Genomic DNA, 17,990 nt, shown 5'->3' with positions numbered 1-17,990 from the left:
CATTAAGCTGAAACTGCGAGAGCGAAACCGTTTTGGGGGGACACGTTCCGAAGTCACTGCACACACTTACGTTGCAGAGTACTCGAAGAGACCATAGTAGGGGTTGAACATCTCTTTGGACAGTAAGAAGAACCATTCTCTGGCCACGCCCCCATAGTCGAGACCTTTCTCAGATTCAAATTCAATCCACAGCCTCGCTTTTAGGACATCTGGTCTTTTCACAGACATGATTCTCCGGTAGGACTCTTCAAAAATGTTATTTCTGTGAAGTTTCATTTCAAACCTATTTGGAATATCAGCCTACACAAAAGAAAAAAAAGAAAGGCACATGATCACACAGTGAATACGCACCTTGCCTCCAAGAACAAAACGATGGCACTGTTCACAGACGAGCAGAGGTGCCGGCTGAGTGTCCCTCCCTTGCAGTTGTTCACACAGACAGAGAGCCCTTGAGCCACCGGCAGCCACCAGCACCGTCAGGCTGAGCCAGCGACATGCCGCAGGCGGACCTCTGCTGAGTGGACAATCATCCTTTCCCCCTTTTGTGAACAACTGTGGGCGCTCACCCACCCGCTAGCAACTGAAATATGGTCAACTCTTCACTCTATTTCTGTCACAGAACGCAGCTTCAGTCCAGGTGATCAAAACCCAGAACCATCCCCACCTGGCCAGGATGGGAGCACCCTCTGCTCTAGTAGGGGTTCTAGCTGGCAGACGGGATCCATGAAGCCCACAAGGTGATTCTGTTGCCATGGGGAAAGGGACCCTGGCTGTCATGCCAAGGTGTGTGAAAGCATCCCAAAGGCCACAGTTAATAAACAAGGGACGGGGACAAGCTCGCCATAAAATCGGTTTTGCAGAGTCAGTTAGTGAAAGTGCCACGCAGGGTGAGACGGAGTGAAACCCCCAAAGACATCAATTGTTACTGCGGGGAATGCAGGGAGCTCACAGAGAAACTTTGTGGGGATTTTATGTGTTCAAATCTGAGTCATTCCAAAAGTAGTGAGCCAAGAGCTAGTTGACTCAGGATGTTGGCAGAGAGAACAGAACCCGTAGGGGAGCTCCGGAGGCTGACACCGTTTCTTAGGCATCATTGTATCCCCAGTGCCTCATCCCCAGCAGACGCCCCGACGTGAGGCCCCAGCTGAAGGAACACAGCAACTTCAAACACTGCCTGGGTCTCTCCGTCCTGTAGAAATCTTAGAGTTCCCCAGTGAGAATGTTCATCTGAAAACTACACAGGGCCTTAATATGCCACATATTACAATGATAAATCATAAATTATATGGCTATAAATATTGTAATTAAAATTATACTTCTGAGTTTAAAGGGAAGGACTTGAATAGTTTTCTAACTAGGGTCTAGGTTTTATTGAATATGATCCCCACAAGCAATTTGTATAGGTTTCTTTGAATTTTTTGACTAGGTTCCGAATTATTTTATTTCCCATAAAATCATTTCTACCTTTTCACATATTACATAAGAAATGACCCTTCGGGTGACTTGATATGTAATACTGGTCAACCTTCACTTACCATTTCTGTTAAAAAGAAAAATTCGGACTGAAGATCCAGGTGAAAAAAGGAAGGTGATGTTTTAGTTTACACAGAAAAGTAACAAACAAGCTGTCCCCACTGAAGTACCTTTGCTAACTTACAAAGGCTATAAAACAGCACTTTTGGAAGGCATGTTACTCACAGGTTTCTTTAATTTCTTCCTAAAGTAGTCATATTTCTGCTTAAATTCTCTGGAGTAAGGAACCGCCTAGAAGATAAATTTATAAATGTAAATAATACGCTTGCAATTTTATGTAAACTGAGCCAACATTCAGAGAACTTCATGAATCATACACCTTAAAATTCTCATTCTTCATATTATCAGTGAAATTTACATCTACATAGCACATGGGAAAGTTGTACAAATGACTAAAGCAAATCAGCACTGAGTAGGGCGTTCACCCCTGAAAACAACTATATTGACAGTCAAGAAGTTATTAGGGATCTGCTACATAAAATACACTTTCCAGTGTGACTTCTGTCTGAAGATGCATCAGGGTATAATCTTTTTCGTTGTGGTTGTTATTGAGATAAAAGTTATTGGCTATGATACTTTAATATACAACCCAAAAGTGACCTGTGCTGTCATTTTGAAAAGACTAATCATGCTTTTAAAAATCTTTGGGAGGAAATATAATAAGCAGAAAGGCAAATGGGCTGACATTCTTATCAAGGACGTAAGACCAGGTGGAGAGCACTCTGGAGAAGTACCCTGTTTCGGAGTCAGAAGGCTGGCCCTTACTATTTCGTCAGTAGTTGTGGGCAATGGTTTCCTCACATCTTAATGCCTTGTCTATGCAGCAGGGATGGTGCCACAGGAGTGGGCTCAGTAACTGAGCTACCATTACTCTGAAGTTCTGGAATCTCTTTAGGCAAAGCAAGTGACATTTTAATATAGTCATTTAAATATTCTCCACTTGCTATGTTACAAAGTAGCTGGCACTAGCCAGAGCCCTGACTTCAGACTACTGAAAGGCTCACTTTTTTTTTTTTTAATGAAGCAGAAAGGACTGGCTTTTGCATATACATGGACATAATGGTGGCAGCTGCATACTCAGAATGACTCTGCTTTTTTGGCAAACCGTGTGCATTTGAGCAAGAATAGTTCTGCTGACAGCACTTTGGGGTAAGTTAATAAAATATACTGATCCTTAGTAAAGTGTCTCCAGACTCCAAACCTTCTGCCTTCACACTGCTTATTCCTGACCAGATAGAGGAGAGATGGAAACCATAAGCCTCCCTCCTTCACACTTTTTTAAAGATAATCACACAAATAACTCAGCCAAAACCAGAACAAATAACCACTCAGAGCAAACACTGATCATGTCAGTGTTTCGCTTTGTAAGTTAAGAGCAGTAGACATCATGTTGATATATCTCAAGACCATTTATACTACTATGGCCTCTTCTTAGTTTTCAATCCACTCTTCATTTGCTTTTCCACTGAATACAGGATTTGACCACATATCATGTTTACTGTGGACAGTGTCCAGTCTGACAAAATTGTGTATGAATTCTTATTCTAGAAAAGGTAGAAATTTAGTCAATATCTGGACAACCACCAGTATAAGAAAAGGATACAACGTTCAGACATAAGCCAATAAAGACATCATCAAGTTCTTTGCTTTGCCAATCCTACATCCCATAGCAAACTAAGATTTTCAATCTAGTTCATTTATTCACTCTTTGGTGGTTCATTCCCTGATCTGCTGAACAGGTATTTCTTGAGCGCCTCGTCTGTGTCAAGCATGTTAGGTGCTAGGGAAACAACAGTACATCAACCAAAGGGTTCCTTCCCTATTCTCTCCTGGAGCTTCTAAGCTGCTGTGAGCAACAGGTAATAAGAAATAGGTGAAGAAGTAGTGGTGGACGCTAGGAGAAAGAAATGATCGAGTTCGAGGGAGGCTATTTTGTACGAGGTGGTCAGGGAAGGCATTCTGAGAAAGAGACATCTGAGCGGAAACCACTGACAGGAGGGCACAGTTCTGCAGGGACAGTGGGTGCAAAGCCTTGAGAAGGCAAAGTATTTGGCTGATGTTCTATGGTTGACTGTGGTAGAGGGGAATTAACCTAAAAAATGTACTTCCTTTCATTACCCAGGCCAGCTCTAGAGACCCTGACTCCTGGAACAGTCTCTCCAGCCAGCCAGCCCTGCGCCGCCCTCTCCTTAATGGCACTGCGTCCCAGGGAAGCAAAGGATTTGACTGGAACTTGAAGGTACTTCCGTTTCCACAAGTCTACAATTCCCAGCAATTACTTTTTGTTTTAGTTTCCCCCCTGAAAATGTTGAGAAAAGGCTTAAACATTCATCATTGTGAAGTTCAGTAGTCTTAAATGACAAACTTCCTATAGAATTTATTGCAAAATGTCGCCCCTAGACTGTGTTCTCCATTCCCTTGTCTGACTTATACCGTGGTAGGTGCTGACTAGATGTGGGAGGAAAGAGGATGCTGGGATATTTCTGGCCTTTCTACTTGTGTGGAATGATGCACAAATGTTGAGAAATCATTATCCTCCTCCATCTAGAGGAAGTTCTTCTAAAGGAAGAAGAATAGGTTTTTATATCCTCCTCCTAAAAATTACATGTGGCGCGTATTTCTTGTTTTGGCCAAATCTGGCATCTCATTTTCTTCCATGTGATATAACTTGTAAAATAAGCCCGTTAAAAACAAAACTATGTCTGTTGATTAAAGCCCTTTTGCTTTGAATTACATATGCTTTCTCTTTTGAGCAAAATGAAAATCTGACTTATCGTGTGCGATGGTTCTCAAGGTTTGCATGTCGTTACTGCCCAGGGATACCGGGGCCCTTAGGAGACAAGGGCACAGGGTCACTGGATGAGGCTGGCACACCTGGGCTCTAGTCCTGATTCTGACATTTGCTGGACGTTTTGGCAACACAATTAGTGTTCTGCTTCTTCTGACAAATTGGGAATAACAACATGTTCCCTGCCTTCTGGGGGGACTGCTGAGAGTGTCAAAGCAGCTGATTATAAAGTTCTCGGAAAAGTACAAAGTACCACAGAAGCAGGAGATAGTTCTCCTAAGCGCACAAGCATGGGGAGCACGTCACAAATGCGTTGAATGGTGACACTCGTTAGACAGACAGCATACTGATGAACAGTGATGTGTGCTGGGCTGACACAGAAAGGGTACCCCCCCCAACACATATTTTTAAAGCTTGGGAAAAAGAGAAAATCTAGGTACCAGAGAAACAGAAAGACTCAAAATAGAGAAATAAGGGGGCCCTGGACACAGGTGTTGGTGCTTGGGTTTTCATCCTCACATCGGGGGCACAGAACTCGGCCAACAGTCTGTGACTCAGAGAGCTGGGACAGAGTTCCCTGCTCAAACTTACACTTGAAAAGGGGACAAGAAAACTCTACCCACTGGCCCGGGAAAGTTGCAAGGAAGCTTACCTTCTGTCCAGGACCATAAATGGAAGAAAAAGAAAAAGAAACAGACCTGTAATAAATTCATACTCCAAGGCTACACCAAAGTGGGTATGAAATCCATAGTTATGGTAATTGGGGGTGAATGAACCCAAGCTAAATAGTTAACAGAAAATACAGGTCAGAACTTATAAAAGCCCCATGTGGAAAAAAAGAAATGAATATGAGCACGCACACACATTATAAACTGAACTAGGTAATGGACTACCACTGAGGAGAGTCTACAGATATAACAAGTGGGGACATTTCATGTTCCTGGGAACAGAGATAATAGGACAATCTGAAAAAGGCTATAAAAGAGGCAATTTTTAAGAATGATTAAAGAGTTGGAAATATAAATTAAAAAAATAAATAAATAAAAGAAAAGGACAAAAAATAGCTAAAGAGATTAAGCAAATTTAAAAAGAGCAAATAGAACTTTGAGCTATTAAACAGTCACTGAAATGATAGACAAATAGACTGATAAAGACTAGATTACATAAAAGTTTAAGATAGAATTAACTGGAAGAGCTGAGCCCACTATACAGCAATGAAAGAGAGGTGGAAATATGAAAGCTAAGAGATAAGGAAGACAGTTGTGAAAGTGAACTGATTATTCAAGTTACTGATACAGATATTTTAAAATGGAAAAGATGCAACATGTAAATAACTGCTGAGAATTTTCCAGAACAGAGAAAAGACATGGTCCACATATTAAAGAATCACAATGAGTCCAAAGCAGAATTTTTAAAAATCTACACTTATGATATAGTAAAATTATAGAATATCTAAGACAGAGAAAAATTCAAAATCACCAGAGAAAAGAGTTACCCATAAAAAAAGATAATTAGATTGATAACAAACTTCTCATCATCAATTACTAAGACCAGAAAACATGAAAGAATATCTCCAAGGTACTGAAGAAAAGTAACTGTTAATCAAGAATTCTATAACGAGCTAAACTATCATTTCACAGAGAGGTCAAATACGTCCTCTCAGACTAAGCGAATTTACCCCTAAGGCTCCCACTGAAATTGCTGCTAGACCAGAGGTTCTCAAACTTAAGTGAACACCAGAATCCCTGGGAGGGTTTGTTAAAACACAGATGGCTGGGCCTACTCCCAACATTGCTAGTTTTCAGTAGGTCTGGGATGGGGCTAAAAATCTGCATTTCTAACAAGTTTCTGGATGATACCGATGCTCCTGATCTGTAGACCATACTTTGTGAACTATGAACTAGAGGTTATATGTCATTAAGAACAAAATTTAACCTAGAGAAAAGAGGAGGCAAGGATCAGTGGTGGGCAAAGAAATATGTTTACATCTAAGTAAAATTAGGTTAGCATTGCCTGTTACTAATGATGACTTGGAAAGTTTAAAGACAAGGTAGTTATTTTCTTTTGAATCCTCACCCAAGGGTATATTTCTACTGATTTTGAGAGAGAGAGAGAGAGAGAGAGAGATCAGTTGTCTCCTGTACTAACCCTGACTGGGGATGGAACCTAGGTATGTGCCCTTACTGGAAATCAAACTGGCAACCTTTCAGGGTATAGAACAACACTCCAACCAAGCCACCTGGCCACGGCTAAAGACAAGGGAGTTTTACAATTCCACTGAACAATGGAAAATGGGAGTGGGAAGGATGGCACTCATGTTCCCTAAAGGTCCACAGTATCCAGGAGGAGAGTAGAGAGTGATTCATTTTGACATTAAGTCAAGTATATTGGTTAAAAATTTTAATGTGAGCACTAAGAGAACAGAAATAAAAAATACAACGTCCAAGCAAGAATAAAAATAAGAGACAATAAAGTGTACTCTGTCGATCGAATAGAAGGTAAGAAAAGGAAAAAAACAAACAAACAAAAAACATAGCAAGAGACAGAAAGGATGTCCTAGGCAAATACTAATGGAGAGAAAATGAATGTAATGATTGACAAAGCCAGTCACTGTGGGAGTGTGACACAGCTGTCTTGATTAGGTAAAACAGCCAGGAAAATGTAGAAATGGAGCTGGAGAATTAAACACCACAGGCTTGATCTAATGATACACGTATAAAGAACTCTATACCCAAGAAAGACAGAACACACATTCTTTTCAAACACAAAAGAACATTTACAAAGCCTCCAAAAGAAGTTTCAAATATCTGATAATCAATATTCCATATTCAATATTCTCTGACCATAATGTAATAAAATTAGAACTCAGTAAGAAACAGATAGGCAAAAATTCTCCCATAGTCTTAGAAACTAAAAAGCACATTCTAAATAGCTTATTAGCCAAGGAGAAAAGTCATATGAAAATTACCCAATATTTAAAACTACATGACAACAAAGGCAAGATGTCTACACTAAGTTGATAATTACCTAATTAAACATGCTCTTATTGAAAGGAATAACACTAATAATAATAAGAGTACACCAGGCTCTTTAAGAACACAAGGTATCAGAGATCTTTCTTGGGGGCAAATCTACCTGGATTTATGACACTATACAATTTTCAATAGTAACAAGACTATGTGCTTGAGGGAATGTAGATGATCAATAAACCATAAAAAAGACTTGGAAAAGACTGAGAAATATCATGTCACAAGTCTTCTGCCAGCTGAAATCAGCTCTGTTCCTTGAATTTACCTGTTTCTTATGATGGAGAAGAGAAAATGCTATTCTAACAACTTACTGTGATTGCGAATAAATAAAAATGAAAGCCATGGAAGAATGGCAGGCATTTATTAAGCTACATGGAGGAAAAGCAACTGACAGTCTGTTTGAACCCAGGTATTACTGGGTACTTCGTAAACTTTGTAGCAAAGCAGCTGAACAAATCGGATGAACAGATCCAACAAGTAACCAAAGGGATGGCGGGGATCAAGGTGCACTTGCATTATAATATTATTTAAGTTTTCAAATAGACTTACCTTTATAATTCAAAATATAATTTGAACTGGATCAGATTAAAGCCATAAAATTAGTATTTTAAATATACCCACTGGCCTCTTAGCTCAGCGCTCAATATAATAAAGGTAACTTCCTTTTGCTCCTCCAGTTTTTAAAAGAATCCCAAACTTGCAATCTTCTGTGATCCCAGTACCTTTCCTGTAATTCCAAATCATCGCCTTGCACTTATAATCAGTGACATGGAAAGTTCCCCGCCGATGAGATGAGCGTGGCCCCATTCTACAAACTCCGCCCCGGAGTTGGGTACCAAGTGTCCATTACTGCCGAGTGACCCGGGGGTTCTCACTCTTCCTTACGAACAGTGTGCGGCAGCATTTTAAGGGGGCAGCACCATACCTAAGGCAGAACTGGTTCTTTTCCCACCTGGCACACACGAAGGGACTATGAGAAAGTTAGTGGGTCAGCGGAGATAAAGATTCTTATCTTATCTGCCAGCTCCAGAGGTTAGCGACAACCTCCCCCAAACCTTTACAGATTTTCAGCGCTGGAAGAGATTCAGAATACAGCTTAGATTTGTTAGCATGCATGAACCGCCCTTGGCCTAAAGAAATGACAAAATTCTGCAAAAACAGGGCTGGCTTTGCCTCAGACAGAAAGGAAGAGAGGACAATTTGATTGTTTCACTTATATTTTATTATTATTTGTTTAATAGTTATTATTAATTAATTTATTTATTTTTGATCCTTACCCAAGGGTATGTTTTACTGATTTTTAGAGAGAGGGGAAGGGAGAGGGAGAGAAACAGAGACAGAGACAGAGACAGAGATACAGATACAGATACAGAGAGAGAGAGAACATCGATGTATGAGAAACATCGATCAGTTGCCTCCCGTACGCGCCCCCACCGGGGATCGAACCCACAACCTTTCGGTGTACAGGACGACGCTCCAACCAACTGAGCCACACCGGCCAGGGCTGATTGTTACACTTATAATCCACCCTTTTATAATGGAGAAAAGAAAATGTTTAGTTTAGCTACCATGATCACACCATTTTCTTTTCCTTTATAACGACAGCCACGTGAAAAGGCAAACGCAGCTGTACCTCACCCGGCAGTTCCCATGAGGAGGAGGCAGGAGTAAGTAAACTACTCAGTTACACCAAGGTGAGCAGCAATATACAAGAACTGTGTGTTTTGATGCAACCAAAATATTACACTGAAGATTCAGAACTTGAGAATACTGACCGGGCCAGTAATGGCTGGGTTCTGCAGTCTTGGGTCTTCCCACTGAGTTATTTTGCTATCTGAAAATTAATATTAAAAAAAAAAAAAAATCAGCATATTAGTTCAAATTTATTGTATGTCAAAAATGTTTTAGAAATCATTACTTCTGAGTTTTTCAAAAGCTGGCTAGTACCCCAAAGATAATATCTTAGTATTTCATGGTTAGAAGAGAATGATAGTTTATACGGCAAACCTCCTACATAAATGTTTAGTTAAAAACACTCAATCAAAAATGCACAACTAAAGTAAAACCATCTATTTAGACCATTTTTGGCAAGCAATTTGCTGAAATTTCGATTATAAACCCCTGTTCTTTCAAGGATTTATAACTTGATCTTGATTTTCATTTAATTGAAAAAAGGCACAAAAAGTCTTAGTCCACCAAAAGTGAACACACATGAGTTTTTCTCATTTCAAATGTTTTTGCTATGCTCATGGTCCTGAAAAGGTGTTTTCAGTGAAGAATCCTACGCTGAACAAAAGAAGAATGCATTTCATGTGCCACTCATGTGCACACAACAATGCAAGCAGCGCACAGGTAAGGCAGTCCGAAAAACTAGGATTAGATACTTCCCAGGAAGATTCCAGAGAAACCCTTCCCTTTTGGCCAACTTGGCGAGAAGTGGTTTTCTTTCTTCCAAAAGAGTCGATGTTAAGAAGATTGTTCAATGCCACCTGCACCTCTACTGCAGTGGTGTAGGTGAAAATGTACAGCAGCCACCCTGTGTCACCTGAGATCGTGACTGTGCATAATTATAAAGACTTCAGGGATTACTGTGTGTGTGTGCGTGTGTGTGTATGTGTGTGGACAGGGATGAACTCACATGAAAGATAATGGGAAGGATAGACTGAGGGAGAATGAGTTCTTTCTGGAGTTTTAGGAAATTTAAGTTGGTTTTAAAAATGGGAAATTATTTAAGAAAAATCTTGATTGTAATTATTTCCTGTAAACTCTGTTAATGAACTGATAAGAAAAACAAATAAATTTGGTTTTCATGAACATACCCAGAAAATGTTCAGAGGCTGGTATTACAATTATTTTAATAAAGGAGAGGTAACCTTTTAAAATAAAGTTACCAAAGCACATGGTGATTCTAGACTTGTGCCTGCTGGAAGACAATTTACATGAAATGTTTCAACTGTTCTAGAGAACCCTGCCTGTCCGTCACCTTGAAGAGAAGATTTTGGAAAGTAAAGTTGCTACTTTACTGGAGAACAACAGGAAAGAAACCAAACAATGGAAACAGAATAGAGCTCAGTAATAACTGCCTTGGACAATAACGTAAAGACTGGGTATTGTCATCGAAGCAGCAAATAAATTAGTGACTACCTCTACATGAAAACTCCCAAATCTTCAGTCCAGACTTGAACTTGAAGCTCCACCCTTGATATCTGCACCTGGATTCCTCATAAGTGCCTTCAACCCAACTCTATCAAAATTGAACCCATACCCTTCCAACACCAAAACTGTTCACGTAATCCTGTATTCTCGAGGAACAGTATCACAATCTATGCACCAGTCAAATGGGCTGGAATCTAAACACATCCCTTCTCCTCTCTCACCATCTACCTCTGGTGGTCACCAAGTGGTCCCTACCTCTTTCTGAGCACTTATCTTTGCCCTGGAACATTCTCTAGGTTTCCCTGGCCTCAGTCTCATCCCCAGTCAAAACTCCCTTTGTAGCTCTGCCAAAAAGATCTTTCTAAAGAACAAATCTGACCATTGTCACTTCCTCTGGAAAATCCCTCAGGAGCTCCGTCCAGCCCGCAGAAGGGTTCAAGTTCCCACAGCTGGCAGACCCCCTTTGACTCGACGGATGGGCCATGCCTGCCTCCTCCGCACACTGGCCACGGGCAACCTTGCCGCACTTCTCGGAATGTGGCCCCACCTGCACAACTTCACACGCCTGCTCACGTCTCCTCCCTGCTGGAATCATTTTCACTGGGCGTGGCTGACTAGTCTTACCCAGCATTTGGGATCCGTCTGAAAAGTAATCCATTCCGTAAGGCCTCCTGCAGCCTCCCTCCACCCCTGGCACCCCAACACTTGGCAAGCAGGTGCACGATTTGCCTCTTCTACTTCTACATTAACAAGGGGTTCTTCCCCTAATACAGCGGCTCTCAACCTTCCTAAAGCCCTTTAATACCGTTGTGTGTGGGCGTATCTGCATGTGGGCGGACCCGCCAGGAGACGATAGAGGAGCGGTGTCTCGGTTCCTAAGACCATCGGAAATGTGTGTTTTCTGATGGTCTTAGGCGGCCCCTGCGAAAGGGTCGTTTGACCCCCAAAGGGGTTGCGACCCACAGGCTGAGAACCGCTGCAACACTGAAGTCCCCCCTGGCACTCCCTGCCAGAATGTGAGCCCCTGAGCACAGCGGCTGTGTGTCATTCCCTTCTGCAGCCTCCTCTCCATCTGGCTTGCAACGGGAGCCTAATATGTGATTTTTTTAATGACCAAATGAAGCTGATGGTGAAAACAAAAGTTCCTTAAAAATTGTCTAAGCTCTCAGAACTATGCAAGTTTCTGAGTGGTTACAATAAAGATCAATTTTGAAGCTACGTACGGTCAATATATGAATGTATGGTGGCCAGTTCCCCATTTTTTCCCCCAGAATTTTGTAATCTCAACTTGCTTTTTGTCTTCAAGACATTTTTCAAATAAAGGGACAAGAATGAAGTAGAAGAAGAAACTCAGTCAATTTAGCTACTATTAACTGCTCTGGTAAGGCTGTGGGCAGACTGAAACAGGCCTTGACAGCATCACTGGATTTTACTGTTCTCGTCTAGCCTTGTATATAAGATACCTGTGGCCAATTACTCAGCTGCTGGCCATATCTGGTCTTTAAGAAGAATTACACAATTCCTGAGAGAGGTCGAGATTCAGTTCAAAATCTTCCATGAATCTTTTGTCCCCTGCTTGAGACACAGGAGCTATTTTTCTGCACCTGACAAATGTCCACCAAATAAATCAAGGCATCTAAAGAGAAGATTAGTACTGAGCGTGATCTCTTCTGAAATTAAATCTTTTAAGATGGTTGAAATGATGAATCGTAAAAATGTCTAATGTCTCAAGAAATGATGAAGCGGAAAGTCAGTTTAAAAGAGAAGTGCTCTGCTGTCTTTGTCGGTCAGAGAGCAGTCACCTGCCCAGCGATGGTGGAAGACAGGATGATCACTTCCACAGTAAATGGCACAAGTAAGGATGACCTGGTTTCTGTCCTGCAACAGCAAAATGAGATGCTGAATTTTGCTAGAAACCAGATGCAAAAAAAAACTGTTTAGAAAGAGAGAGTCATTTGGAAGGTAAGGAAGCTCCTAAATGTCACCACCAGGTAATTTAAGCCACTTTGGAGTGTACCTGTCAGCCGGATAAAGCCTCTTACAAAGATAGTTTTCTGCACTTTTCATAAACTGGATTTTGGGGAAAAGGCATATGAATTGAACTCTGTTTCATTGCTAGGTACCCCTTTATCACTTTCCATTGAGTAAACCTTGACAAATTAGGAGAAATGCCAGGAATGTTGTATTAACAGCTAATGAGGTTCTCATACACAAATCTTTTTCTTACATTGTTTCTGGTCTAATTTATTTACACTAATCTGGTTAAGAGAATCTTTCAGTATGGTTAAACAAAGGCAAACTGCAATCTCTGGAAAGAACAGACTGCCATGTGCTCCTGTTCTGGCAAGAGAAATGAGCAATGTCATACTTGGAGGGACTGGTGGACTGGTTGGGATTAAGAAACTGCCCAGGCATTTAGAAAGTAACTCTCTGCCTCCCAACACACAGGAACAAGGCAAGCCTGAAGTCGCAGGTGCTGCTGCTTCTCAGGGCAAATTCTTTCCCTGTTCTGACCAAGAACATCAACTTCCTAACACCGGCACTACTAACTTTCCCTGAAGCAACTTTAAGTCACCGTTTTCCAAAGCATCTACTACATATTATACTAGTTCTATGCATGCCACTAAAAAAATAGTCTATGATTTTTATTATTTTTAATGTACAACAAGATGGTTGTTTGCAATAATATTCCTCTTGTTTTTGGGTCCTCGCAGTACATCAAGAACATTTATAAAGTTTTTTTTAGGATGACCTGAAGATCCCCAGCCAGGATATGGCCACAGTGTTGAGTGAAATATTCTGTGTGTAGCAGACCAACGTTGTATCACTAGATAAAACCTTGTTTTAATAAAATCATTATTCTTTATACCTATCTTGGAAAATTAAAATTGTAAGGTATAAAAAACTGGGGGAAAAAACCCATTTTTGGTTTTTAATGGTAAAAAAGGATATGACCTCTCTACTCTTTTAGCAAACTATGCTAAGAAAATGATAAATAGTGTATTAAGGAAAACACATATTTTAAAGCACTTACGGAAGCAATTTTATGGTCACTGCAAAATTCTAGAAAGTAGGTAAACAGTATTTTTACTGGTTGAGGACAAACACTAGGCCTCTATATCCTGACATATCTAATTAAACCAAAGGGTAGCCCATACCCTTAAATACACTGAGGACTTCTATTTTTGGCTTAATTCTGAATTGTTGGTTTTCTTGCTTAATTCCATTTATAATAAGCCCTCAGCCCCCGGTGCCAGACAGCGAAGGGCTGTCTATGATGCACTCGGTCGCTTAGCAACACCTGGAAGGGGCACTAAAGCCTCAGAGATCGAGAAGGGCCCACCCTCACCGCAGACTTTCAGCAAGAGGCTCGCCAATGTGCTACTAATCAGTGTGCTGAGTTAAGGCCGTGTGGGGCTGGGGAAGCCTGGTTCAGACTTCTATGAGTCCAATGACAACAAAGAGCAAAACAGCACCAAACTGCTCATATGATTTGAACTTGAAATCTATTTAGAGACCTCTTTTGCATGTACATTTTCAGAAGTTGTAAGGGATATATAAATACGGAGAACATGTCACTTCAAGAAAGACCCCACTCCCCCGCAAATAAAACCCACTGGCTAAAAGCAAACCTGTATTAGTTTTAGTTGAAATGAGAAATCACACATTTTTTTTCCATAGGTGCTGGAGCAAATGTCTCCAGCAAATACACCACAATTTCAAGAAAAGAACTGCATATATATTAGTGTGTTGGGTGCGAGGAAACATGCTATGAATAGAAAATAAGTCAGAATGGGCACCTGGCCCCGAGACCCATGAAGGCAGTGTTTCGAACACTCGTGTGCTGCGCCAAGTGTTGCGCACACACAGAATTTGGACTCAATCGTCACTTCTAATCTTATTTTCTATTACCAGAGTGTATTTATTAAAAGCGCAAAAGTCAAGGGGTCAACCAAAAAAATAGTTCTTAAGTAAATAAATAAAAAAGTTAATAGGTCGCAAGATCAAATTGAGTGAAAGCTTGACGGGCTACTTGACAGCAAACGTGGGGATGCACAGTACCGTGCCAGGGCACTGACTCTCCGGTACCCCTCTCTCCACATAACACCTGGCTGCCTGGACAAACAGCAAAAGAACAACACTTTCACTCTAATACTTGGAACCGCCTCCCCCTCCCTTGACCTGCAATCCCCGTGTGTCCATAACAGCGCCTACTTACTATGATCAATATAAAATGTGCGGCCATCCAAGTGAATTCTTTCTTCCCAACCGGGCTAGTATCAGGGAGAGGGAGGGAGGGAGGGAGAGAGAGAGAGAGAAAATATACAATAATTAGCTAGCTGTTACAAGATCAAAGGCAACATTACGACACCTGAGGGCACTTTCTTCCTCTTCCCCGCTAGGGTGCATTTTCGCATTGAGAATAAACCACACATATTTCCAGCTAACCCTCGACAACATCTAGCGTGCGATGTGGGCGCACGTCCCAACATGTCCCACGGTCTCGGAGGCGCTCCCCAGGAAGAGGGAGTGGGGGTTGCTATTTCAAAAGCTTCAAAGGGAACTTCAGCACCCCATGAGACAGTTGAGTTTGGGGTTGAGCAGCTCACAGAATTAAACCGCTATTTCTGAGTGCTACAGGGAGGAGGAAGGCTCATGCGAGGATGTTGGAGACAGCTGCTTGACAGAGGTCATCACTGGCTGGAGCACTGAACACTTGCACGTCTGTTGTGAACTCGCACTGTTCAAACTGGGGAACCAAACGGACCTGGAGAATGTTTTCAAGAGAGGGCTGGCACGCTCTCATTGTGCGACTGGGCGTACTTGCTGTTTGAAACTCAGGAACCTAACAGGTCCAGATGACACAAGTTGTTCCCTTATGAAAGTCACTCTCTAGACATGTCCCGGGCTCTTTCATGCAAACCCAGAACCAGGACTGTTTGGAGAGTGAGGGATAGCTGTATAACCTAATGAAGAAAGATGGAATGCTAACCTTCCTAGCTTCAAATTTTGCCATAATATACCACCCACTAGGCAACAGAAAAGGTTCTTATGCTTGGGGAAAAAAAGAATAAAAAAATTCCCAGATCCCTTCATTTTAAAATATTCTTAAAGTCCCCCCATCCCTGACCTTCCTGCCCCTGTTAGGCTATTAAAAAACAAACAAACAAACAAACAAACAAAAAACTGGGGCCCAGGCTGGTTTGGCTCAGCAGTTAGAGCATCGGCCCGCTGACCAGAGAGACCCAGGTTCAGTTCCCACTAAGGGCATGAACCTCGGTTGCAGTTTGTCCCTGGCCCCGGTTGGGGTTGTGTGGGTGGCAACACTCGATGTGTCCCTCTCACATCCATGTTTCTCTTTCTCTCTTCCTCCTCTCTCCCTCCTGCTCTATCTGAAGATAAATGCAAAAAGTGTCCTCAGGTGAAGATTAAATAAATAAGTAAGTAAATACAAACAAACAAAACTAGGGTAAAGGAGGATGCAGGGTGCAAGTTTCCTTCAAAATCCAATTTGGAGTAAATAGCTTAATCCCAATCAGACTCCCGAAGAGAACTGATAACAGATTAGATTTATAAACAGCCATCAATCAGGGAGGAAAGTTTAAAATATCTGCAGGCTAAATGACTTACAAACACCTTCTGTGATAACCTATGCCTTTTTCTCCCACCGTTTTTTGATCTTTTGTTCTTATTGACTAAAGCAGCATTGTGGGCGGAGCTTAGTGGTTGCTATGGTACAAAATAAACCTGTGCTGCTTAAACTGTCACCTGTAAAATATGCCTCCTACGTCCTCCTTACAAGGTCTGCCTTCTACTGGCAGCTAGCAATTCAGAAACCTCTTTCATACATACTGGCTATTGTGTGAATTTGTATGTACTACGAGGATCCAGCCATACACCTGATTTTTTCAGAAATTATAGACTAATGGGCCACGAGTCTGGAGAAAGAGGTCACAGAGGGTCTCCACCAACACTGAGCAGATAAATGAATGAACATTTTCAGACATGTCCATGTGTCTCCAGTGTACTCACAGGAAGAGGGCCAAGGTCATTGGGGTTTAAAGGTGCCTTTGATCGCATATGTACTGGAAATTTCAGGCGTGGATCTTCCTGCAAGAAAAATGTAAAAAGTACAAGGTGTTAAGAGTGCCATCTGTGCACCGGTACTGGCTCCTCCCCCTGGAGCTGTGTTCCAGGGCAACCAGGTGCCTGGGCATGGAGACACACTCCTGCCTGCATGGTGCGGGGAGGTCCCCTCTTTAACAGGAAGCCTGGCTGACCAGCTCTCAAAAAAGATTCCACTCCTCCTCCTTGTCCTTGGTGAAAGAAAGAAAGAATATGTAAATGAAGGTTAATGTTTTCCCAATACCATGAGCAGGTGAAGAGAAAGAAGGACCCAGCTGTGATGTTACCATGGAAACCAGAACAAAGTGGGCGAGAGAAGAGAAGGCTGCGCTCCACAAAAGAGGGCTGAAGACCTGGCTTGTAAACCTCCCCAGGGAGCCAGAGGTGCGGGTGAGGGGAGCTGGCCCAATGCGCTGGAATGGCCTCTCCATCAGCACCGCTGCCTGCTTCTCCCTCCCACCTGGGCCAGCCAGGTCAGGCGCTCTCCCAGAGAGAGCGGGCCTCATGGCAAAGTTACATCCCTACTACACAACTGGACTGAGATTCTCAAGGTCTGCAGGGTAGGTTCTCATGCATGTTTTAGTATTACAAGTTTGCAAAAGATTTTTCTTAAGGGATATGCTTCTTAAGATACCACAGAGAACCAACCACAAAGAAATATGTAGTGACCTCTTGGGTCACACTTTGTATTTGACATAGTACAGGCAGACGTCTGATCTTGCAACTACGCTGTTAGGAGGCTGGGCGCATGATCTCCATTTCTTTAGACAGGGAGACTGAGTTTCAGAAAGAATGAGAACTTGCCCAGAGGTTCTGACCCTGAGTCTCAGGGCTGCCTCTTATGTATACAGACCCAGTGAAAATGCAAGGTAACTAAAAGAATTCATATTTTAAACACAAAAGGTTAGAAGACAAATGATAAAACTCAGAATAATAAAATATCACTCAAATAAGCCTAACATTTAAAAAGGATCTTTTAATAAAACTTACTTTTAATGAGCATGGTTTCCTTTGGGGGTGATAAACTGTTCTAAAATTGATTATAGTGATGACTACACATCTTTGTTCAAGTCTGTCTAAAACCCATCCAACTGCATATTTTAAATGGGTCAATGTTTGGTATGTGAATCATATCTCAATAAAGCTGTTAAAAGTGTTTTTCCTGGTCAACAGTTTTAAACCACTAGAATTACAGAATCATAACAAAACAACAGATTTTTGAAATTGGCAAGAATAAAAAAAAAATAACAAAAAATAAAATTAAGCTTTGCTTTCTGTTAGCTATAGCAACCTTTTAATTGAAGTACCTAATCATGTTTGTGGTTCATGGTGAATATTGACCCTGAAACCTCACTAAT

At 41.6% G+C, this 17,990-nt stretch overlaps 1 protein-coding gene across 2 annotated transcripts in view; it reads right to left on the bottom strand.

Moving 5' to 3' along the window:
* NEDD4L (NEDD4 like E3 ubiquitin protein ligase) overlaps positions 1-17,990 on the bottom strand; it is a 308,882-nt gene that overhangs the window by 24,973 nt on the left and 265,919 nt on the right. For both annotated transcript variants that reach the window (XM_036244390.1, XM_036244391.1), the window contains exons 16-20: positions 16,540-16,617; positions 14,726-14,780; positions 9,126-9,184; positions 1,699-1,764; positions 71-300 (exon numbers count right to left, since the gene is read on the bottom strand). In XM_036244390.1, coding sequence (XP_036100283.1) covers positions 71-300; positions 1,699-1,764; positions 9,126-9,184; positions 14,726-14,780; positions 16,540-16,617 — 488 coding nt within the window. The remainder of the gene's footprint in view (positions 1-70; positions 301-1,698; positions 1,765-9,125; positions 9,185-14,725; positions 14,781-16,539; positions 16,618-17,990) is intronic.

Source organism: Molossus molossus, unplaced genomic scaffold (genome assembly GCF_014108415.1).
Source record: "Molossus molossus isolate mMolMol1 unplaced genomic scaffold, mMolMol1.p scaffold_m16_p_6, whole genome shotgun sequence".
NCBI classification, from domain to species: Eukaryota; Metazoa; Chordata; class Mammalia; order Chiroptera; family Molossidae; genus Molossus; species Molossus molossus.
This window is presented reverse-complemented; position numbering and strand designations above follow the sequence as displayed.